At 49.3% G+C, this 24734-nt stretch overlaps 2 protein-coding genes across 4 annotated transcripts; both read right to left on the reverse strand.

Annotated features, from left to right (window-relative positions):
- Positions 1 to 883: 883 nt before the first annotated feature.
- Positions 884 to 10988, reverse strand: GSDMB (gasdermin B). The gene is made up of 10 exons (XM_081162977.1): positions 10740 to 10988; positions 7847 to 8018; positions 6067 to 6238; positions 5124 to 5208; positions 4706 to 4744; positions 3669 to 3695; positions 2804 to 2967; positions 2542 to 2680; positions 2077 to 2147; positions 884 to 1644 (listed from the first exon to the last, which is right to left on the reverse strand). The coding sequence occupies exons 1-10, from the start codon at positions 10978 to 10980 to the stop codon at positions 1501 to 1503; spliced, it is 1254 nt and encodes a 417-aa protein (XP_081019103.1). The 5' UTR covers positions 10981 to 10988; the 3' UTR covers positions 884 to 1500.
- Positions 10989 to 14486: 3498 nt separating this feature from the next.
- Positions 14487 to 21238, reverse strand: ORMDL3 (ORMDL sphingolipid biosynthesis regulator 3). Of its 3 annotated transcripts, XM_081162980.1 has the most exons (5): positions 21070 to 21206; positions 18773 to 18893; positions 17417 to 17615; positions 16553 to 16704; positions 14487 to 16136 (listed from the first exon to the last, which is right to left on the reverse strand). In XM_081162980.1, the coding sequence occupies exons 3-5, from the start codon at positions 17588 to 17590 to the stop codon at positions 16001 to 16003; spliced, it is 462 nt and encodes a 153-aa protein (XP_081019106.1). In that variant the 5' UTR covers positions 17591 to 17615; positions 18773 to 18893; positions 21070 to 21206; the 3' UTR covers positions 14487 to 16000. The 3 variants fall into 3 exon arrangements, with proteins under 3 accessions (XP_081019106.1, XP_081019105.1, XP_081019104.1); XM_081162979.1 differs by lacking the exon at positions 18773 to 18893 and having other exon boundaries at positions 17417 to 17610; positions 21070 to 21238; XM_081162978.1 differs by lacking the exon at positions 18773 to 18893 and having other exon boundaries at positions 21070 to 21225.
- Positions 21239 to 24734: the final 3496 nt, after the last annotated feature.

Here is a 24734-nt window from a genome sequence, read left to right on the forward strand (position 1 = left end):
AGAGCTGTGGATTTACTGATGATTCACGCTTACCTTAATGAGATTCCATTTTAATATGGAGAAAGTCACCTTTTATTAGACTCCCCAGCTTGGGTGGGTCCTTGGCCTTGACTTCTGGACTCATCAATCCACAAGACTGGCCAGCTTGCTTGGATTTGCAAATCTCAACCCCCTTTACCTGTGGTAAAGTTTTATTAGTGTTCTGATACTTCACTTATCTCCTGGGTCTCCTTATACTTACATTTTGGCTTGAGCTCTTTTATTTTGTCAGCAGGTAGATAGATGCTTTTTTGAATGTTTTGCCCTGGCCGGGTAGCTCAGTTGGTTAGAGTGTCATCCTGATATGTCAGGGTTGCAGGTTCAATCCTCAGTCAGGGCATATACAAGAAGCAACCAATGATGTGTAAATAAGTGGAACAACAAATCTATGTTTCTCTCTCTCCCTTCCTCTCTCTATAAAATCAATAAATTTTTTTTTAAAAGTTCTTTCATTTGCTCAGCATATGTCTGTGAGAGTCATCCATGTTGTTATGTATAGCAGTAATTTGTTCTCTTTTATTGTATAAATGTACAATATATGTATCCATCCTAATGTTACTGGACATGTGAAGAGTTTTCAGCTTGGGGCTCTTATGTTAACATTTTTGTGTGTGCATGTCTTTTGGTAAATACATGCACTCATTTCTCTTGGATACATGCCTTAGAAGTGGAATTGCTGGGTCACAGGCATGTTTAGCTTTAGTAGATACCGTCAGTCTTCCAAAGTGGCTGACCAATATACACTCCCAGCAGCATGTATGAGAATTCCCGTCTCATATAATATTTTTATAATCTTAAAAGGAAAAATAACTCTAGTTCAAAAGATACAAAACAAATTTATGTTACATCATCCTAGCTTCATGTTTAAATTACCATTTTAAAAACTGTTGCACAGGAAAAATGTTAACATACCCCAAAATGTTAATAGTGGTTATATATTAGAGGGGAAAGAGGCTCACCTTTGACTTTGAGAAATATTTGAAATACTTTATAACAAGCATATGTCTTTTACTTTTAATTGCATTGTCTTAAAAGATATAAATAGAACTAAAAGACTTATGATGGAAAAGCAGCCATCTCTGCTGCACCCCGCAGTCCCACACCTCCTGGCTTGCACTCCTTTAATGTTTCTCTAGCTTCCAAAGATGTGTTGAAATCCCTTACCTACTACCTCACTCTCTTTATTCTTGTGGGTTTATGTCTTTTCTATTGCTTTACTGTCATTTAGTGAAGCTTCGAGGAGAGGAAATAAATATGCTCAATCTTCCACTTTTAATCAGAAGTCTATGCATACAGTGCAGGCTGGTTTTGTACATGATCATATGGGGAATGGGATGAATTGAAGAAGAGCCAGCTGCTTGCTTTAAAGACCTCATTCTAGCAACTCGGGGGATGGGGTGCGGGGTGAGGATGGACGGGGAGGGGAGCACCCAGAGGTTTGTGGGGATGATGGTTAAAGAGCTAACAGGAAGACACAGAGGCAGGCTTCTCACTCAGCTGCAGCAGGATGGAGACAGCAACGTAAAGGGCACAGAAGATCTGTGCCTCAGGGTCACAATCCACATCAAGGTCCTCACCCCAGTTCTGCACCAGGACAGACTCCACCTGGAAGGAAACTCACCAGACTGTAAAAGCTAGAAACATAGAAATATACCAGCAATGGATAATACTTGGCCACACTCCTTAACCCTGAGCCCAAGGCAGACACAGTCATCCAGTGTGGCCCTCTCCTGCGGAGCCTGGAGAGCCTGATACTCTCCCAGCACAGTGACAGACACTGCTAACCAACCCTTTTGGCACTTGAGATGGTGCCAACTGCCATCCTGGGACTAACAGTTTTATATCCCCCTCTCCTGCCCATTCCTAATTGTCCTGGAAACTATATGCCCAGGGAATTGCCACAAACCAGCTGGATAGACATGAGCAGACAAAGAACTATGAAGTCAGAAGGGGGAGAATCCTGAGACTTCTGGGTCCCTTGAGAGCATGGGCATTCGCTTCTACTAAGACCCTGGCCCTCAGCCTGGGCTCTCTTACCTGGTCCTTCAACAGGGGTAGGGTCCCCTTCCTTAGGGTCTCAGCTATAAGCTCCTTCTCCTCAGACAGCTCTGAGGGTAAAAAAAGAGGGCAGTTGGCAGAGAGGAGAGGCACATAGTGGGACAGGGCTTCAGTGTCTGATCAGACCCAAGACAAATATGAGAGGAAGTTCCAGAGAACTCCTGGCAGCACGAGATGGAGATGGGAGTATTTCCAAGTGGGCTCCTGCTGTGGCTCCTGCTTCCCTGTTGGCCTACGGCAGGTCACAGACTGTGCCAAGGGGGAAGAGGAGGCAGTCCCTCAATCTCTGCCCTGGGGAAGGTGGCTAGTTTCTGAAATGTGATGGTTTATTCCTCACCAAAGGTAAAGGCAAGGTGTACCACCTTCCTCCCAAGATTTGGTTCCCCATAGGCCCCTGGGCTCAGCATGTCTTCCACACCAGCGTCCATCCAGACTCCTCCTCACCCTTCAAGGCATCCAGGAAGTCCAGAATGGCTTGTCCACGTTCCTTGACCAAGATCCCAGCAGCATTAAAAAGGCTACTCATGAGATGACCTCCTGGGCCCTCCATCTGCAGCTCACCAGAGGTCAGGACCTCAGACACCTAGGACCAGGGGACAGGGAGATGAGCACTAGTCCTGCTAGAGCAGGTTGCCTGCAGTGTATCCACGGCCCTCCACTCTGGATTCTCCCTCTCTCTGTCCCAGTTCTTTCTTGGGCCTCTTACCCTTCCTTCTAGATCCTGCAGCAGCTGCTTATCTTCAGTGAGGCACTTAGTGAGGCAGCTTAGCATGTCTTCTCGCTCCTTTTCAGTCAGATCCTGGAGGCCTCTCACTGTGTCCTGCATCATCTCCTTCATGTTTCTGAAACCCACCAAGCTCAAGGACTTCCCTGCAGAGGCAGCAATTAAGAACCCAACCTACCCAGCCCAACAGGCTCCCATACCAAGGCCCTGTTCTTCGTCTATTTTTCTTCTGGAGACCACTCCTGCATCTTCCCCTCTTCTAATCTCTTCCTGCTAAAATGAAGCATCCTTCTTCCCAGACATCCACCATCACTGCTTCGCACTGGCCCCACTTCCATCTCCCTAGCTCATCCCCAGTCTAGTACCAACCCCAAATTCTTCTCCACCTCCAGGAAATCAAAACTTATTGAGTCCTTGCCATTCAAAGTACAGTCTTTAGATCACACTAAGAGTAGTGAGGATTTAGAGGAAGTTAGAGCAGTGGTTCTTAGCCCTGACTACGTGAGCATCACCTGGGGAGTGATTTTAAAAATCCTGATGCCCAGACCATACCCCAGATCAATTAAATCAGAATTTCTGGAGGTGGGACTCAGGTATCACTACTTTTAATGTTCCCCCAGGTGATGTCTATGTACAACCAATGGAACCACTGTGTTTAGAGGAGACAGATGCAACCTCCAGACTAAAGCCGAAACATGCTTTGGGCCCTCCCCACACACACACACACATACACATACACACACACATACATACTCAGCTACCTCACCTGAACAGCAGTCCTTGAGGCCAGAGGGCTCAAGGGTGAAGGGGTGCAGCCACCCTGAACATAGCTGGCTCCCATCCTTACCTAAACAAGATGAACCATCACCTTCCTCTGCAAAGTAAGGAAAAGTCGTCTCAGTCTTTAGGTCACTTCCAGCCCCCTGTGGACATTCTCCCCCGGTGATGAAAGTTTTCATTCCTGGACTCTGAGCCCTCACTGCCCATGTCAGGGAGCCTGTGTCCTCATCATTGTGTATAAATGACAAAGCACTATATTTGCAGACCCATTTCCACATCCTCAGAGATAGGCAGCCAGAGGATTATGCCTAGATGACTGAAAAAGCAGCCCAGGAGGGTGCGGCATGCCTTCAGTACTCAGCAACTATGCGTCAGAGCAGGAACTGGAGTCCACCTCCTGACTCCTCTGTTACAGCACTTAAGAATGACAGAGATTCACCCTTTTGAGCTAGCAAGGCCTTGCGAGGACTGAACCTGTAACTTCTACAACTCCTGGGAGTTTCTTGAATTTTCAACCACACCTAGACCTCACTACCCCTTCCCAAGGCCTATTAGGCAGTACAGTTCTCCTGGGATCCAGGGAAAGACTCTGAAATTCCAAAGGAAGCCACATTCAGAATCACAGGGATCTTCTAGTCTAACCCATTCATTTTAAAGTCAGGATAACCATGGCTCCGGAGGCTATAGAGCTAATGAGTGAGAGAGACAGGACTAGACCCTAAGGCCATCTGACTCCCTAATCCAGTGCTCCTTTTACAACCAGTGCTATCATACGGGCACTGACCGTGTAATTCAAATATGCTTCGTAGGCCAATAAGGCTTCAGTAAGGGCTGTGACCCGGGGATCCAGCACACTGACCCCCACAAAGCAAGTCAAAGTTGTCAGAGCCTGGAAACGCTGGGCCAACATGCAATCCAATCTGCTTCTCCAACAGACACGTTTTTCTCCTGCCTTCCCCACAGTCTCCACCCCTGGTGCATCCTATTACATTCTTAGTCTTAATAACTCTATATTTCTAGGCCATTTGTTATTTGTTATCCTCTTTTTAAAAATAGCATCCTTGCCCATTCTGGAATGATGAACAGGCCCAGAAGCTCACTCACCTTCTGGAAAGGATTTTGTTTTCCCGGAGAAACAAATATCTAAACCAACACGAAAAGAGAGAGAAAGAGAGAACAGTTATCAGAAAGACCAATTTTCTTTAAGTTCCTCTTTCTAGTCTCTCCCCAGTCCTCACGCCCTCCCCCTCACCAAAAAAAAATAAAGAAATACTGGGAGAGAGATGGGAGTTAAAGCCTCTAAAGAAGAATTAGTGTCATGATGGAGCAGATCCTTGGTTCAGTGGTGCCTGAGCAAGGAGCCTTAGTCCTTCTTCCCAGCTCTGAACCCGCCCTCTTCCTTCCTGGTGAGCACCTTCAAGCCCAAGGCCCCTGCAGGCTGACACAGAGCCTGGCTGAATCAACCCCCACCCCACTTGTGTGTCAGGCTCCCCCTACCCTGCCCCCACCAGGCCTTGCTTACTCATTCCTTCCATGTTGGGGAAGAAGAGCTGCTTTATTCGATAGCCCAGGACTGTCTTTCGGGGGATAGTCACTGTCCTGTGGTGCTAGGAAAAAGGAACTCCCATTAATTGATTACTAGGTGCTTTACATAGTTATCTTGCCTGACCTCCCAAACAATCCTGGGAGGTAGAGATTTTATGCCCATTTTACAGATGAGAGAACTGAGGCTCAGAGAGGGTCAGTAGGTCAGCCAGTTTCACAGCTAAAAACTGTAGCAAAGCTGAAATTTGAACCCACATCTGACCTTTTTTTTCCCCAATCCTCACCTGAGGATATTTTTTTCCATTGCTTTTCAGAGTGGAAGGGGGAGAGAGAGGAGAACAGAAAGAAACATCAATGTGAGAGAGACACATTGACTGGCTGCCTCCCGCACACACCTGGACCTGGGGCCGGGGATCGAGCCTGCAACCAAGGTACATGCCCTTGGCCAGAATCAAATCTGGACCCTTCAGTCCGAGGGCCAACGCTCTAACCACTGAGCAAAACTGGCCAGGGCTGAACACACATCTGACCTTAAAAATGCATGCTGTTTCCACTGTCCATTCAACAAATGTTCATTGAGGACCTGTTTTGTTCCAGGTGCTGTGACTCCTGCCCGCCTACCTCTTAGAACAGGGGGCGAACAATGAATAAGAGAAACCCCCATGTAATGATGAACCGCGGGAAGCCCTATGGAGCAGATGAGCACAGGGTATCACTGGAGAGTACCAGGGGAAGAACTTAGCGATGCACACACATCTTCTTGGGCAAGGAAGGAAGTCCTAAGAAGGCCTGAGCAAGCCTGCTCAGGGAGGCCTGGAGGAAGAGCTGAAGAGCCTGGAGTCTGGGCTGGGATTCCTCCACCGGCAGTGGGTGGGCCCAGGCTGGCTCTCCCCCCAGGCCCTGTTCCCCAAGATCCCAACCTTGCGTTCATATTTGAGGCTGAGAAAGTTCAGCTGGTTCCAAAATGTAAACTGTCGTTTATTTTTCAGGGTTTCCTCCTTTGTTGTCTCCAGAGTTTCTGTCACCAGATACAGGTCTTCTCCCCTTCTCTGCATTGATAGAAACAAAGGAGGTAGTTGACTCTTCAGCTTCCTGGAGGGAGTGTAGGGGGTGAAAGTTCAGAATCTCAGGGGCCTCACCTCTCAGTGACATTTGTCGCTCTCAATCAGCCAGTTCCTATTTGTGATTAAGTGCACTTTACCCACCATGGGGGCAAGAGGAGGCAAGTCGGAAGGGAGCTCACTAGCATTTATGGGAGAATGTGCCAGCACTGCAAGCTCCTTCACATGCCATTTCATTTCACCCTCACCACAACCCTATGATGCAGGCAGAATTGCACCCATTTTCACATGAGGAAATTGAGGCTCGGAGGCAGGTTATGAATGGTCCAAGGTCACACACCTAATAAGTACAGAGCTGGGATTCAAACCCTGCTCTGTATGAGTCCAAAGTGTGCACCTTTCCCATGACACCGAGATAGGCATCTACCCAGCACACAACATCCCCTTCTCTGAGAAAGGGCTCCACCTCCTCAAACTGGTTTCTGGGGCCTGGACACACTGTCCACCCTTGGGCTCCAGGAGGCATCTCCAATTCCATAAGGAAATTCATTTTGTGACTAAATGCCTAATGGAACTTCTGGTATTTGCAATCAAAGACCCTTACAGAAGACCTACATCCTTCCCTCTGCCGACATTCCTCTACCTGTCTAGTACCCTGCCCCCCAACTCTATATGCACAAACCACTTAACCTCACCCAAGAAACAACAGGCCTTCTAGAAAAAAATTGAGCTCCCTTAGAAAAATTCCAAAGACTCCTTCCCAACAATACTGTGGTGGGGAGAGGTAGTTCAAAGGACTGGTCAAAGGACCAGTAAAATTTCACTATAAGCCTTTCATTTTCTAATTAAAAAGGAAAAACAAATCCACCCATTCAGGGAGGGCTAACCCTGAGGCCCCCTTTCCTGAGCTGCTCCACAGTTTCCAACAATTCCAGTTATGGAAGAAAACATCAACACTAGCGACAAAAACAATTGCTGAGGGGAAGGCTGGTGATGTCCTTTAAGTCCCTTGGAAGCACCTTAGCTATCAGAGGGACTTCAAGGACATCACCAAGGTACTTCCACAGAGGAAGAACCTCTGTGGCACTGGGGTGGGGTGGTGGCACTTTCTGTGCAGGAAATGTTCTACAGAGGTGCTTTAATTTCACTGTGCTCGCTTCTCTTCAGCTCTCTTACTGAGAACCTGCTGGATGCTGGGGATAAACCCAGAGAGGTTAGTAAAGTCAGTCCCTGATCACAAGTTGTTCCTAGTCCAGTGAAAGAGAGGGGCATGAAAACCTCTGGCTTGCCACAAAGCAGAGTGAAAAAAGCACAAAATACAGATTTGGGCACTCAGTATAAGAAAACAGGAGAGTGATCTCTTGGAACCAGTAGGTTAGGGTTCAAGCCAGAGAAATCAGTCACCCTGGAGGGCAGCAGGGATGTGAGTGAATTGAGGGCTTCAGAAGAAGGTTTCCTGGAGGCTGATCCTGGGAGAATGAGACAACTTCCTGGAGGTGGAGGCAGCACGCTTGAGGAAAGGAGTGGGTTGGAGGAGTGCTGGGCACGGGGAGTGAGGCTGCCCCGCCCCCCAGGTGCTCTTGGTGCCCAAAATGGGCTTCTCTTCATTCTCCCCACTGCTGCCTACCTCCAACCTCACCTGTTCTGGAGGGAATTCAGATATTTCTGGGGTATCCTGGACACCAAAATCATGATGTTATGCTCGTGGGACTCCTGAAAGCTCCCTTCAATTGTAATGTCTTTGGGCAATTTCACTTCTGACATCACCGTTGAGTCTACCTGATCCACAGCTTCGAACTCAGCCCTTTGACCTGGAAAGAGAAGGGTAAAGGTCACACTGATCTCTGAATTTCCAGAGAAAATGCATTTTGGAACTGGCGAGACATGGCAGAAGTGGAAATAGTGCCTGGAATCAGTCTTGTATGTGCGACACTAACATCTCAGGACCCATTTGTCTCTTGAGCAGTGTAAAAGTTTGTATGTACTTTATCAGAGAGAAAAGGAAAATCAAACCTTATGCACACGGAGTATAGCATGGCACCCTGGCCAGTGTGGCTCAGTTGGTTGGGCATCATCCCATATACCAAAGGGTTGCCAGTTGTATTCCTGGTCAGGGCACATGCCCAGGTTTCAGGCTTGATCTCCAATGGGAGATCTCCGATGGGAGCATGCAGGAGGCAGCCAATTGCTGTTTCACTCTCACATCCATGTTTCTGTCTCTCTCCCTCTCCCTTTTTCTCCCTCTAAAAATCAATAAAAATGTTAGAGAGGGGGGGAAAAAAAAGAGTACAGCATGGAGAGGGGAATAAAAGACTAACTTTATAGTGGAGAAACTTGATGAACACTTCCTCGGCCTATGGCAGGTCACAGGTGACCAAGATAAACATCAACAGTGAGAATCATGTTGATAGTATGTACCCTTGATATTGTGTAATGAGAATAGCACTTTACCTCTATGGTCCTCCTTCCCAAAACCCATTATTACTTCAGTCTAACCATGAGAAAAAGACAAGAGAGAAATTTCAGTAGAGAGGCATCCTACAAAACTGTCAAAAACAAGGAAAGTCTAAGAAATTGTCACAGCCAAAAGGAGCCTAAGGAGATATGATGACTAAATGTAATGTGATATCTTGGATGGGGCCCTGGAACAGGAAAGGGACTTTAGATAAATTAAGATAATCTCAGTGAAGTATGGACTTTAGATAGTAAGGACAAGCAAACACCAAAAAAACCTAGGCACACTTTAACAACACCATCAGCACCATGTAGTTAAAAAAAAATAACCCATTTGAAAAGGGAGCAGGTCAAGTTGCTAAAAATTCAAATTACCAATTCACTTCATTCTTATGGATTTTTTTTAAAGTTTGGTTTCACCTCTGCCTCTGAATGTTTTATGCAAACAGAGAGACTTTCCCTTAAAGGAAGTTAAACTGACTTAGTCAAATTTCTATGATCGTGGCAAAACATCCTAAGTCCTGGTTTCAGGGCACAGGTCATTTGGCAAACTGATTGAGAACTAGCTTTTAGTAAGCTGGCTCTTGGCAATTTGCTTTTCAGAGAATTGACTCAGAGTCTTAGAAAAATGCTAATCTGAAATTTTCCTAAGTAAACTCCAATATGAAAACACCCGCCACCTCTGAGTAATCTGGACACCGTTCTTAGTCACATAACAGCAGTGCCTAGCACATGGCAGGTGCTCTGAAACTGTACAGTGGTACTGTTAGAATTCTCTCCCATCTCATGGTGAGGCCCAAATGGGTGGGAGCCGAGATGTCTGAACTGTAAAACTCCTCTCCATGAGGTGTGAGACATTGATATAAGTCTCCAAATGAGGGTTCAACAACACTTACCCTGGGGCTTCCCAAATCCAAAAAACCCCAAGAATAGCTATGTGTGAGGCAGGGGATGGAACATACTCCTCTATGAATCCCCTCAAGCCCTTGGGGAGTTCTGCTCACCAGCCACTTAGTCATGATCTCCAGGGAACACGAAGGGATGAAATAATAACCGCCACAGCAGGACGCTTGGGGCGAACTTTGAGTTTTCCCTCTGTGCAGGCACCGTGATAAATGATTTACGTAATTTATCTTATTTGATTCTTACAACAGTCTGCTCGAGTTGACAGATGAAGAAACAAACTTGTTCAGAGGTCACCCAGCTGGGAGGTGGCAGAACCAGGCTGAGAAACCAGATGCCCCCAGCTCTAAAGCCTTTCTTAACTGCTAAGCAAACAACCTCTATTTATTTATCCACTTAAATGATAAACATATAAACACATGGGAAGACATCAGCTAATTTTAAAAGAAATTATTTATACCCGGGTTGAGCATTGACCCATGAATCAGGAGTCCATGGTTTGATTCCCGGTCAGGGCACATGCCCAGGTTCTCGCCTCAATCCGCAATAGGGGGTGTGCAGGAGGCAGCCGATCAATGACTCTCATCACTGATGTTTCTATCTCTCTCCCTCTCCCTTCTTCTCTCTGAAATCAATAAAAACATATTTTTAAAAAATTATTTACAGCCTGGCCGGGCGTGGCTCAGCGGTTGAGCGTCGACCTAGGATCCAGGCGATCGGGGTTCAATTCCTGGTCAGGGCACATGCCCGGGGTTGTGGGCTCGATCAATGACTCTCTCATCATTGATGTTCCTATCTCTCTCTCTCCCTTTCCTTTTCTCTCTCTGAAATCAATAAAGATATATTTAATTAATTAATTAATTAATTAATTATTTTACAAAGCTTTAAAAAAATTATTTTACACCCATGCCCACCAGGCGTAAAAAATGGGGGCGAAAAAGACTAGTTAGGAATAGTTTCCAAGAAAAACAAATTTCCACTTCCCCCATTCCCATCTCCCCTGCAGCTCTTCTGTGTATTTCTTAAACTGAGGTGTGTGGACATGTTCATACAAATTCCACAGTTTCTTTGTTGACTGGTTGACTTGGTTGTTGGCAATGGGGAGTTGAGGGTGGGGCAGAGTAGGCGGGGGCAAAGTCTCCTGGCTGGTTATCTCTCATGTACCTCATACTGACCTTGGGGTCCAGAATCCAATTTTTCAAACTGCTCTTTATCCTCCTCTCTCTCCAGTATGTCCTCTAGGGTGAGGCCTGTACTGTAGTAATGGCGGCGTCCCAACAAACTTCTCTTCCCCGTCACCAGACAGAAGCAACGAAACCTGTCAGCATCAATGATGCTTCTGGCTGCAATCGTCTCGCCTCCAGCATCCAACTCATGGACCACAGCTCCTGTGATGGTCTCAAATATACTGGGCATTGTGCCTGGACCAACTGGGAAAAGAAAGCCAATTTCAGTTTGGGAGATATTCAGGTTTTTAAATCTACCTTTGGCAGCTTGGGGTCAAGGAAGATCCAAAGGTTCTAGGACAACCAGGACTTGGGATTATTTGCCTTCCCTGTTTCTAGAAGGTAAGGTGGTCACTACACACTAAAGAGGAGTGATCACCACAAATGCTGATTCTCCTCTGCCCCTCATGGAACCGTTCTGGAGGAGGGATGGAATAGTGATTGTCCCAAATGGAAAGTGAGACCTGTTTTCTGTATCTCCCAGAGCAGAGTTGTCCCCTTGCCCAGAGGGACCTTGAGAGATGGGAAGGCAGGCCCACCATCCCCTAGCCAGACTCTCACCGGTGTTGATAAACAGAGGACCCAGGAAGGGATGAGGGGCATAGCTGCCAGGCCTCACATTACCAACCCCAAATGATTACTTCTTCCTTTGGTTCTGACTCCTGGGCCTCCCTCCCTTGCTGTCTTCTGCAAAGCAGTTGCATGGGTACCCCTACCAACCATTTCCCAAGTAAACTTCAAAAGGAAACAAAAGAGAAAGGCTCCCAGCCCATGTTGCTCAGTAGTTAGAGCGTCGGCCCACACACCGAAGGATCACGGGTTCGACTGAAGTCAGAAGCATCGTTGATGCTGACAGGTTTCAAGGGCACGTACCTGGGTTGCAGGTTTGATCCCCGGCCCCTGGTCAGGGCACATGCAGGAGGCAACCAATCAATGTCTCTGTCTCACCTTTTCTCCCTCCCTCCCTCCCTCCCTCTTTTTCTCCCCCCCCCCTTCCACTCTCTCTAAAAATCAATGGAAAAAATATCCTCGGGTGGGGATTAACGAGGGGGTTAAGAGGATGGAGTGCAAGAGTGGCTTGGAGCTGGGTAGCCTGGCCAGCCCCCCTCCAGGTCTCTCTCCTCAGTTTCTGGTCACCTTCTGAAGAGTCTCCTTACACTTGGTAAAATAAAATGAATTCCAAAATGCCACCTGGGCATCTCCCCCACCCACTTTCCCCTTCACCCTCTCCTGGTCTACAGGTAGCCCCTGTAACCATTCTATGTCCCCCACTCTGTGGGACCCTCCACAGGCTCATCCCCAGTCCAGTTTGACACAGCTGCTCCCTCCCCGTTTCTGTTCAGCAGTAGCTCTTTGTCCCCACCACATTAGGCCTTTCAGGCTCTCTTACCTCCAGATCCTTCTTACCCTCTCCCCTTCTATCAATCACTCGGCAACTCCTCTTTTTGAGATTTCTTTCCCTTCCCTCAGGCTCCTTTGCTTCCCTCCTGAGGCCAGGATTCTACTTCCCCATCCTTCCTCTGACCACATTCCCTTAAGTGCTTCCTTTTCTGTCCCTGCCCCTATCATGGTGTCCAACTCTCAACTCACTCCCAACCTAGGAATTCTTCTGGGTGTCTGGAAAGGCAGTGCCCAAGGGCCCACAGACCTATTTCAGGTGCTACCCACCTCTCCTGTGTCTTCAGCTGCTCACCAGAAATGGTTATGAGAATCCCTTCTGTAAGATCTCTGCACAGTTCCTTGCCACAGCATCTGAGGAAGCTATAACAAGGGAATCGAAAGGAACTGGAAAGCTGTGTAGGGCTAGGTGCCCCACCTCTCAGACCTTTAGATAAGCCACTTTAGGGCTGGGCTGGAGGCAAATAAGGCAAGAGGTAAGAAACTTCCCCCTCCTTTTGAACCCAGGGAGCAAGTGGTATACCTCTATCTATATCTGATAAATATTCTAGGTGAGCAGGCAAGCTTGGGCCAGGGAATGCTGCAGAAAAAGGCACACTAGGCCATGCAACTCAGTGAGTTTGAAATAAATAGAATACAGGTGGGTACCAACCAAGTGCCAGCAGACAATGGCTATGGCTGTGTTAGGGATATGAGTGATGTAGCTAGAACAATTACCCAAATGCCATGCTATGGTGGGAAACACTGAAGATTCAGAGGCTGGGTCAAAGGGGAGAACTACGCCTCGCTCCCACCACATGCTCCCATGTGGCCCTCTCAGGCACCTGTCTTCTTTACCCACCTCCTTTTCCAGGGAGGGACCTCAGGGACCACCCCTTGGTCGGAGATAATCCTGTCTTCTGGCCCCTGCCTCCCTCAGTTCAAAAAAGAACATTTCAGGAGATGATGATGGTAGTAATAGTAATCATACTAATATGCCTATCATGTATTAAGTGTTTACTACATGCCAGGCATTGTGCTAATCCTCACAATAGCCCTAAGAGGTATTATCTTTATACAACAGAGGAAGAAACTGAAGCTCAGAGAAGTAATTTGACAAGGCCACAAAACCAGTAAGTGGCAGAGCTGGGATTTGAACCAATTATTGCCGATGTGTCCCAGGCCCTCGCCGGACTATACTTTTTTTTTTAATACTTTTTTATTGATTTTTTGAGAGAGAGAAGGGAGAGGGAGAGATTAAAACATCTGTGTGAGAAACACCATTTGGCTGCCTCCTGCACACCCCCCACTGGGGATTAAGCCTGCAACACGGGCATGTGCTCTGACCGGGAACTGAACCAGCGATCTCTTGGTGCATAGGTCGATGTTCAACCATTGAGCCACACCAGCTGGGCGCTGACTGCACTATTGTAGGTCTACAGAAGCTCCCAGACACCCCACCTCTAGGACTGAGCCCAGGTGGCTGCATTTCTCCTCCCAGTGCTGTGTGGGCCTCACTCAGGGGCAGTAGGGGTAGCAGCGGTAGGTGGGCCTGGGAAAAGATCCTGTACTCTTCCCGACACCCACTCCAAGGACACTGTGATGCTGGGCCAGGGCCAGAGAGGAGCCGCTTCCTTATACCCAGGACTTTGTACCTGTCCTAGGAATAGCAGATGATTACTGCTCAGAACAAACTAAAATACTAAGAAGCTTGGAGATAAGAGTTCAGAGAGCTAAGTTCCTTCGCTAAAGCACTCCTCCCTCCCTGGCCATGTGAGCCTAAGTAAGTCCTGAGGGTTACCTTCTCCCCTCCCACTCATCCTTACGGCAGGGAAAAGCGGCATGAGGATTCCTCTAAGACACATAGGCCAGGAGGAGATGCAGTCCTCCCGGGGAGGGAGGACTGACGGGAGAGAAGTCAGAACGGGGGAAGGCATTCAGCGGAAAGGATTGGGCACCTCCAGCTTCATTTATGAAGCAATTGCTGGACTTACCTCCTCCCTGGCCATGGCATAAGCCATCTTCCTGCCAGCGCCACCAGTGGAGCCCAGAGGTGGAAGTTCTGTCCTGAGGTTAGAACAGCCAGGTAAAGTCACAGAACAGAGTTCTGCTCTCCGCCTGTGGCTGCTTTGTTCCCTCACAGCTCCTTGCTCTGCTGGGACAGTAGGAAGAGCAGCAGTCACAGGGTCCCTTCTACTATCCAGGCAGACGGTCCAACTGATGCTTCCACACTGCCCTCAGCAGGAGCTGCTGCCCACGCCCCTGCCCCCCGCCCCCGCCCCAGGGCCCTCCAGGAAGCAGAAGCCAGACTCAAGGGGAAACAGGAACACACTGTCCTTTATTTGCACTTCTCAGAATACTGTACAAAGGGAGTAAAAATCCTATTCACACTTTGCTTAGAAAGATTTTGAGGTGAAAGTTCCCTATGATACATGGGGTGGGCGCCAGGGGACCAAGAGGCAGAAAACAGAGCCAATGGCGTCCCCTTGTCCCTCGGGGCCCTGGGAAGGGGCACGGGCACCCACACCTTTTCAAAAGTAACACAGGCCCTAGTCAGATTGGGGAGGGAGAAGGCAGCTCCTCTCCAGCCCTGCTGGGGCTCCTGCCCAACCTCTCCTCCTCTCAGGGTGAGGAGACTGCCTACAGGCCACTCCTTGCTCCTTCCATTGCCCTGCACCAGCAGGAACCAGGCAGGACTCTGCAGCCCACTGACCCACTTGGGGGTGGCCTCAAAGCCCCATGTGTGCATGCCGCACAAGAGGCCCTGCCCCAGTGCCAGCTACACAGGGAGGCTGTGAGGTGAAGGGCCCCACCGTTCATCATTTCTGTCCCAGTTTCCCCATGCCCCTCACAATACTGCAGAAGGCAGTGTCAAACTGGACCTGTGCTTATAACAACTCACAGGCCTCTTACACCCATCTCCACCCCCTCACACCAACCTGGGAGCCTCAAACTCACAGCAGTCTCCCTATTACAACCCCCATGCTGTAGGTAAATTAACTCTCCAAGCATGCCCCCCTCCCTGACCACTTCCCAAAGGGTGAGGTTGGGTCTAGCTTCTTTCCCCACCCTCCTTCCCTCACACCAATGTCTGCTGCTATGTGATCCCCTTTTTCTGAGTCTCAACTCACCATCCCCACCCCCTCTTATACCCTCCCGGCCTCCAACAAGGCAGCATGGCAGCAATCCTGGCCCCCTCACCTCTGGGACCAGGCCATCCACACCCAGCTCTACCATCCCTCTCCTTACCCTCCCCACTCCCACCCACTACCCAGGGTGGGTTATAGGAGAGCCACCAAAAGCATGAGGCTTTGATTAGACGTGCTCTACCCAGAGGAATGAGGCACCATCACCCACTGGCTTTCATAAATACAAGCACACACTGAGAGTCGTCCTAAGAGCTTCAGAACTAAAGTGAAACAATCTAGAAGCTGTACCGTCCCCTCACAGGGGTTAAAGTGCTTTAGCGATCTGAGAAGGAGAAAGTGAGCAGGGGGTTTCCCTTGCCTCTTGTCCCAAGCTCACGGGCCTGTGTTCAGCCTGGAAGCCCAGCCAATTCCATGACCACCCCCCAGGAGTCTCTATCCAAAAGGCAAAAGAAAAAGATAAAAAAAATCAGAAGGGTTAGAGGCCAGGGGGCGGGGGTGGGGAGAAACCCCAACTCCATTACAAGCTACTTCAAGTTGGCTACTGGGGGAAGTAAGGGGGGAAACTAGGGCCCAGAGGCTCAACCCCCATCTCTGGCAGTATCCAGAGGCTCCTTCTGTCTTCAGCAACACAACACAGGCTTCTACCCCTCTCCTGCCATCTGGGCAGGGAAAGGGGCTACACTCTCAGTACTTATTGATTCCAAAAATCCGGACTCCATGGAGCTGCGGCAACTTGGGGATGAGCACACTCATCAAAGACACAGTGTTGAGGATGAAATGGATCTGGTCATACTTGGTATAGAAGCTGGTGAGAAAGTACCTGGTGGAAAATTAAGGAGAGGTATAAGACTCTGTTTGGAGGACCCCTCCCTCCCTCACTCCCTGGGTGGGGAGAGGCAAATTCCTGACAGCTGAGAAGTTATGGGAAAGGCCCCCAGGACAGAAATAGGATGGCAAGATCTCCCAGATAGAGAGATCCCTCCCAACCCAGTCCCACTGCTTTACCCCAGGCCTGAGGGCCTACCTCACTGGCAGGAAGGATGCCCCAACTAAAGAAAGAGGGCCAGGGAGGTGCAAGGCCTGAGCCAACATATGACCAGAGATGCTCCAACTTCCCTTCCTTTCCTCATTCCTATACTAAGAGCCAAACTAACGAGGGGTTTAAGCCTGGTGGGCCCCAGGGTCTCCCAGGCCTTGGCCTGACTACTAGAGTCCTCCTCTACCCAGGGCACTCACAGCACAATGGGTGTGATGGTCAAGAACTTCCGAGACGCTGTGAACTGAACCCCGTAGTCCATCTGCTCCCAGTGGGTTAGCAACCTTGCCTTGCCCTGGTCCGGGGTCTCGAAGGGTGTCCCCTTCACCGTGTGTAGGAAGATGTACATGCCCTGGAGGGAGGGGCTTTCATTAGAGGACACAAAAGGCAAAAGGCCCTCCAGCTTAGCTTCTCCACCCTAGTCACAGAAGTGGGTTCTGGGTGATCTGGAGCCTCCCTCTGGTGGGCAGGGGCATGTGGGCTGGAGGTCAGGATGAAGCAGCTGGGAGCCTGGCAAGAGAATAAGGGTGAGAGGGCAGGCCTGACATGAGGAGACACATGGAAGGAGGTAGCGTAGAACTGCCCTCCAGTCCCACAGTAGCCTCCCTGTGCCAGCCTGGAGGGGACAAGCTGGTAGGAAGGAACTAGGCCCCTGCCTGTCCACCAAAAGAGTACAAGGTAGCAAGCAGATGGTGAGGGAGCAGAGAGAGGCAAGAGTCAAAGATGGTTTGAGATCCTAATTTGGGGAAGGGGAATTTCTGCACCAGGCTAGGCGCCTGAGTCCTGGGGACTCTGGGACCCTTAGTTCAGCTCTCAATGGCCCATCTTTCAGGTACACAAGCTATCTCATCCTGGAGATATGGAGAAATCTGCAGATTTTAGTCCTTTCATTGAGTGCACAGGGCTGGAACCCAGAAGGGGAAGTGGGGCAGAGATGAGAGAGCTTGGTCTGGACTCTGGTGACAGATGTTGTCAGCATGTCACCCTGACTTCTGGCCCATGTCTGGGGGCTCCTTCTACTCCTCAGCCCACACAATCGGAGTGGGCAGCAGGCAGGCCCTCACCATATTGTGGATGAGGTTGGTGAGGGTCCAGACGACAGGGACGCTCACGAAGGGGATGCTGAGCAGCACGACATGGAGAAGCCCGATGGCCAGCACATAGGAGAGCCAGATGCCGCGGCTGTTCATCACCCGTGTGTTAGGGTTCACTTCACTGTGTGCCGTGCCCACGTTCATCCTGCTGCCCCCTCCTGCCGCTGTTCTGCAAACAAGCAGCACAGGTGAGACAGGTCACACCACTTTCTCTGCCCCCTCACACCCTCCAAATCCTGTTCTCCCCAAGAATTCCAGACAGTTCTACTGTTTTGATTCACAAACAAGGAGGCCAAAGAAAGTCCATGTGGACTGAACTTTCTTCATTTCCCAATACTGGGATAAACACCATACATCATCCAACTGGGACAGTCCCCTTCCAGGCAGATTGCCTGGGAGGATAGGTCATCAAGAAGCATTCAGCCCCAGAGCAAAGAAACCACTACCCCTCCCTCAGTCTCATCGTCCAGAGCATTCCCGCAAGGGCCCTCTTCTCACAAAGCCTGTACCCTAAAAAATCAATCAGCATAACCCCTGCTGGACTGTCTCACCGAGGGTTGATATGGAACATCTACCCTTTCCCCACCTTCTCCATCAGAAGAAATAAAAGGATGTGGGCCCTGCAAGGAGACCACTGGATAAAATATTGGGGGGAGGCAGGTGTCATTGCTTCTACCCATCTCTCCTAATTTTCCAGTACTGGGTCTACCAATCCAGACCCAGGAGGGCTGACAGGATAGAAAGAGGGAGGGAGAAAAGAAAAGAGAAAACAGCAGACTAGGGACAACCTTTGCCCAGACCTGGAAGTCTCCTTCTTGGTGACACAAAACCACCCAACCAGATGTTTTATCCACTTGGCAGCAACTCAGGCTAACACTCGTGATGTGACCCACTCTGCTGCCAAACCACCAGGGCCCTTTTCCCCACCAGAGAGGTGAGGAGAGAGAACATGGCCAACATCTACAGCTCCCACAATAGCTGGAACCCACATCAACATACCCCTCCCAATGTCACCAAACCACACCTGCAGCCTCTCTCCTGCCCCCTTTCCATTAGGCTGGATAATTGGGCCCAATAGAAACTCAGGGAACTAGAAAACCGGGACTGACTGGGTTTTCACCTTCCCAGGGGCTTGGGGCTTCAGTTACCCTAACACAGCTCCTGGGAACCTACTATGCAAAAGCCCCCACCTTGGGAGGTGGGGAGGGGTGGGGCTGGTTAGGAACTGAGGGCTCTGAAGGACTTACTACTGACTAAGGAGAGAGGAACAGTTCCCCAAGTCTACCAAAAGAGGCTCACTTTAGCCTCTTTTCTCAGCACCAGCACCTGTTTCCAGGTGTTCGTAGCACCTTGCCTTCCCTTGCCCAGCTTTGATGGCAGAAGCATGCAGTAGGAGAAACCAGGATTGCCCTTGGTGCCCAGGAAACAATGCAACTCAGCTGCACTCCTGGATGCAGGTAAGGAAGGAAATGAGCAGTCTCTTGTCCAGAGCTCTGCTGTCGCCAGGTCCCTGAGGGCCCTGTGACCAGCAGGAGGTGGGAACAGATGGTGCCTTTGTATTGGTTCACCTCCTGAGCTGAGGGAAGGTCCTGTCTGATAAAGACCCTAAGGTCATTTCCATGGTAACAGCCCCATCTTTCCTGGAGACACAGAAAGGGGTCCCAGATGGAAGTATATCCTAGAAGTGCCCAGAAGGCCACCTCCCTCACCCTGCTGCAGTGAAGCCCCCCAGACTCCGTTGCTATCTATCTCTGACTAAGATCACAGCCGAGCATGTGTAGGCACCAGGTTTCTCAAGCATTAGTTCCTTAGCTCCAGGATAATGGAAACGAGTTTCCTCTTCTCAGACAGCTCAAAGCTTAGAGACCTCACGGGAAATGTGACACACAACACACTTCTCCAATAGGCAAACATATGTGAGATGACCCAGGGTGCATCTCCGAAGAAGTGATGTTCCTGGGGCACATCAGCTCAGCCCATTAGGCTGGATAATTGGGCCCAACAGAAACTCAGGGAACTAGAAAACCAGGACTGGCTGGGTTTTCACCTTCCCAGGGGCTTGGGGCTTCAGTTACCCCAACACAGCTCCTGGGAACCTACTATGCAAAAGCTTCCACCTTGGGAGGTGGGGAGAGATGGGGCTGGTTAGGAACTGAGGGCTCTGAAGGACTTACTACTGACTAAGGAGAAACAGCTCCCCAGTCTACCAGAAGCTGCTGCCTCTCCCCACTTCTAACCTAGACGTACAGGGTGTAGAAGTAGAGACCCCTAGCCCTCTCTGGTATTTTGTCCAGGAATGCCAAGGACCTTGCTGAATCCCAGGTCACTCTACACTCCTTTCTGGCTGAAAGAGGGCATCCAATGAAGCCAGATGAGTCTATGAGGGGGCTACACTTAGGAGCTGGCACCCTGGGAAGCTTCTTCGTGAGCCTGGACACTAACTGCCCTGAGAGCAGAAATCCCCGGAGACCTCTTCCCCCAAAAAAGGATAGACCAGATCAATAAACTAAGAAAACAGACTGGCAGCCAGGAAGTACTCCAAGCCTTTTGTGTAACTAAGGGTACATACATTTCATTTCCGTTAGTAAAATAACCAAAATTGTCCCTAGCCCAGAAGGAGAGATGTGGGGAGAAGCTGGCAGAAGTAAAGAAAATCTACAACATCTGAGACTGAAAAGTTCAGAGGCCATAGCTGGCAGGTGGCTGCCTGTACCAGTCCCTGATGTGGTTTCATAACCTGCCTCAACCAGAGCCTGCAGCAACTCTGTTCTGTTAACTACTTTCTTGCTGGTAGCTGTTTCCCACTACTCCCTTTCCTTCCCCCTGCCTCCAAACACAAATATTCCTGCCCAGCGTGTCTGTCAAACACCTAAGCCAAGGCCACAGGTAGTCCCAGGGCAGCTGCCAGGTGAGAGATTCCCATTCTCTCCCTCAAGCAGAGCAGCCTTTTAAGTAACAAACCTTTTCCCTTCTGGGTAAAGGAGCACAAAACACCCAAGCCTGCAACTGGACCCCGACGGGGAGTCCCTGGCAGCACGCCACAATGCCATTTTCATTCTGCCCACCCCTCAACCCGCAGGGCCACAGTAGCTCCCCTCTTAGCTCTGGACTCCGGAGGGCGGTAGAAATAGAAAGAAGGCGAGTACTAGAGCGAACCCCCACTAGCCCGCGAGAAGGTGAAGCGAAGAGAAGAGGCAGAGTCCTCACTATTGTTTGGGTTTTCTAAGTGGGACCTCAAACCAAAGGGGGGCCACCCGCTCCGCTCCCCAGCCTAGGACCTCGCGCTCGGAGCCTGGCCAGGTCCGGAGCCTCACCCCCGCCTCCACGCGTTCACCCAGCCCTGGAAGCGGCCAAACCTTCACCCCCGAAGCTCAGCCGCCCCGGGCCCCTCACCCCAAGCGCGAGCTCTAGCGCTCCTCCCCACGCTCCACCCCCGGCCTCGGCCCCCACTTTCGCCTTTGGGCATCCCTCGGGCCGATGCACACCCCCACCTCCGCTCACCCGGCCTCTCTCCCCTCCAGCCCCGGGCGACCCCCCTGCAGCTCCCACCTCCATTCCCGCCCCACCTCTATCCCCAGGCGCGTCCCGGTTCGGCCACCCCGAGGCCGCCCATTCGGACTCACCTTGCGGGGCCGGAGGTGTAGGGCCCTCGAGGGCCCGCGAGAGGTGCCCGGGGGCGGGGGCCACTGCTGCTTAAGCAGCTGCAACAACCCGCGGCCGTAGCCACCCCGCTGGCAGCTTCGACCGAATCAGCGCCCCGCGCCAGCCCCCGCAACGTCACCGCCCAGCGCCGGCCGGCCCGGTGCCTCCTGGGAGTTGTAGTCCCCTCGCGGCCCAGCCCCGCCCACTCTAGGCCTGGTCTCTCTGGGCCCCTCGGGCGTCTCAATAGGACCTGATACTAAGATCAAATGGTATTATTTTGGTGCGTAATAACTGCCTTTGCGTCCGCGGTGCTTCAAGTGCAGTTGACACATGCCCCGTTTTGCAGATGAGCAAACTCAGTTTTAAGTAACTCGCCATAGGTCCCTGCTGGGTCCCAACCTGAACCAGAACTCAGAATTTGATCTCAGGTCAGAGTATTTCAATTACACCTCGCCACCTCCACCCTGGCCCCAGAATGGCTCCTCCAGAATCAGACTAGCCCAACACTTTGTCCTGCCTGGCCCTTCTAGAAGCGGGCTTTTCATGACATTGGTTAGAATGAGAGTTTGGAGAGCAGAGAAAGTGGCCTGTGGGAAGAATTTGTCCAGAGCCTGTCTACTCAGTTAGGTGACTAAGGCTGGCCTGAGCCGGGCCACATCCTTGGCCTCCCACATTAAATGTCAGAAGAGGACGTGTGTCTTGGGAAGATTCCTTGAAAAATAGTTAGGACACAGAATTCCAGTCCCAGGTTGGTATGTTTGGCTTTGGGTGGAAGGCTCCACTTCTCTGTAGTTTTCACATCTGCGTGCTCTAAAGGAAAGAGCACAGATTTTACTGCCATGCAGACTTAGCAGGCACTCTTTCACTGGCAAATAACTTGTCTCAGTCTCTAACTCCACACTTGTGAAACCCTACCTCCAAGGTTGTGCAAATTCAAAAGAATGTATGTAAAGCACCTGTTGCATTATAGGAAGCTATTTCTGTAGGAGGTTTAACTAAATGGCTCTTGAGGTCTCCTGAGTCACCAAGAAGGCCTTTTTGAGTAGTTTCCACTAGCCCCGCCCAACTTCTTTCTAAGTCCATTTGTGCATGACAGGGCTGGAATAGCAGGATCAGATGATGTCATGACATGCCAAACTGACTGGGTGTAAACACACACTGAAGTGAATGTGAGGGGACAGAAAGGAGAAGACTGGCCCAGGGAGTCTGGGGAGTACACCTTTCAGACCTCTCCCACCCTTCCCCAGAGGGCTACCAAGTAACAGATGTCACAAACCTGGTGTGGGGGCCCAGGAGGCACCTAGTGGGCACTGAGCAGGTGGATATCTGAACCACTCAGAGCAGGAGAACAGACAGCTTCTCTAATAGTTCCAGGGTCGGTGGCACAAGAGCACCCATTCCAAGACTAAATAATCACCCCAGAAACTGAAAACGTTCTTCCTTGTGTCCTACAGAAGTTTCTCCTTGCTTGTGGAGGCCCCTATCCTTATAGTCTGCCTTCTGAAGACATAAGCAAATAATTGAGTGTTGTCCTTCCCACAGAAACCTCCATGGCATTGAGGCCAAAAAAAAAAAAAAAAAAAAGGTCTGTTTTTTCCAAAGTGAACCTACTTCAGTCCTTTGACTTCTCTCTGGGATTCTTCCAACCTTCATCGAGTTGATAGAGCTGTCTGGATCTTTCCCAGCTTCCTCACATCTCTATGAAGTCCACTGACCCAGACTGGATTCACATCTCAAATAAGGTTCTGACTAATGCATAGTATAACGGAAAGATTACTGGACATGCCATGCCCTATTAATAACTCCTGTTATCAAGGGTTTTTTTTCACAATGGGATTGAACAGAGTTCTGACTCACTCTAGGTTTGTGATAAATTGTGGATCACTTTCTGCTCAACATAGCCTGAGTCCCTGTTATCATATTTCTCCTTCTCTATCTCTCTACCCTCATAATTACCATGTCTTCACCAATCATCCCTGAGCCATGAGTAGGCAGGCCTAAGTACTGTTCAGAACGAGTCACAGCACTCTTATGTGGTGCTGGGGAATGCACAAACCCTTGGACAAACAATTGGTAACAGTGCCAAGAGGCTGAAAAATCACTGAAGCCTCATAGCTGTGATTGCATTCCTGGTAGCATCCCATGTACTTAGTATATGTGAGGATGTTCATTCCAGCATTATTTATTTTATTTTATTGATTGATTTTAGAAAGAGAGAGGAAGGAAGAGAAAGAGGGAGACAGAAACATCAATTTGTTGTTCCACTTATTTATGCATTCATGGGTTGATTCTTGTATGTGCCCTGACTGGGGATAGAACCCACAATCTTGGCCTATCCACACAATGCTCTAATAAACTGAGCTACCCCCTCCGGCATTATTTATAATAGTAGAAAACCAAAAGTAACCTAAATGCCCAAGAAAAATATTATGGTATATCGGTTGGATGGAATAGTTTGAAGCCATATAGTTAATGGCTGTAAAAACTATGTGGCAGTGTGGGAAAATGCTAGGTTCTATGAAAAGATCAGGGGGGAAAATAGCATGAGCATTCCCCAGGGCTGCAGTCAGCAAAATGTAGAAAAAGGAAGACTTGGAAAAACACCCAATTCCCTCACCAAATAAGTTGGAAGAAAAAAGGAAAGGGAGAGATTTATAGATTAAAACAAATTAAGCAATATATTTGGATCCTGATTTAAGCAAACCAACTTTTTTTTTTTTTATTCTCACCCAAGAATATTTTTTCCATTGCTTTTCAGAGAGAGTGGAAGGGAGAGAGAGAGAGAGAGACATCGATGTGAGAGAGACACATCGATTGGTTGCCTCCCACACGTGCCCTGACCTTGGCCCGGTCGTGCCCTTGGCCACAATTGAACCTGGGACCCTTCAGTCCACTAATGGACTAACTACTAATGCTAGTAGTTAGCTGATGCTCTAACCACTAAGCAAAAGTGCCTAGGGCCAAACCAACATTTTTTTAAAAAACATTGTATTAAATTATCAGGGAGCCCGGCCGGGCGTGGCTCAGCGGTTGAGCGTCAACCTAGGATCCAGGCGATCAGGGTTTGAGTCCCGGTCAGGGCACATGCCTGGGTTGCGGACTCAATCAATGACTCTCTCATCATTGATGTTTCTGTCTCTCTCTCTCCCTCTCCTTTCCTCTCTCTGAAATCAATAAAGATATATTTTTTTAAAAAATAAAAAATAAATTATCAGGGAAATGTGAACACTGACTAGTCAAATTGCTATTAAGGAATTATAATTTTTTATTTATTGTTGACAGTATTACAGGTGTCCCTCATTTCCCCCCACCTTTGCCCTTCCCCACCCAGCCCCTTCCCCACCCCGGGCTTTCACCACACTATTGTCTGTGTCCGTGGACATGATATGGTATTGTGGTAATTTTTTAAATAAAAAACTCTCCTTTTCTTCTGGAGATATATACTAAAAAAAATGTGGATGAAATGATATGATGACTGGATTTGCTTCAAAATAATCTGGGCTAGGGACGTGCAGGAATCAAAGAAGATGGGCCATGAGGTGATGATTATTAAAACTGGGTGATGGGGACATGAGATTGCTTATATCATTTTCCCCATGTTTTTATGTTTGAAATTGCCCATAATAACTTATTGTAAGCCTTCACA

The sequence above is a fragment of the Miniopterus schreibersii genome, assembly GCF_964146895.1.
Source record: "Miniopterus schreibersii genome assembly, chromosome: 16".
In the NCBI taxonomy this organism is placed as follows: domain Eukaryota; kingdom Metazoa; phylum Chordata; class Mammalia; order Chiroptera; family Miniopteridae; genus Miniopterus; species Miniopterus schreibersii.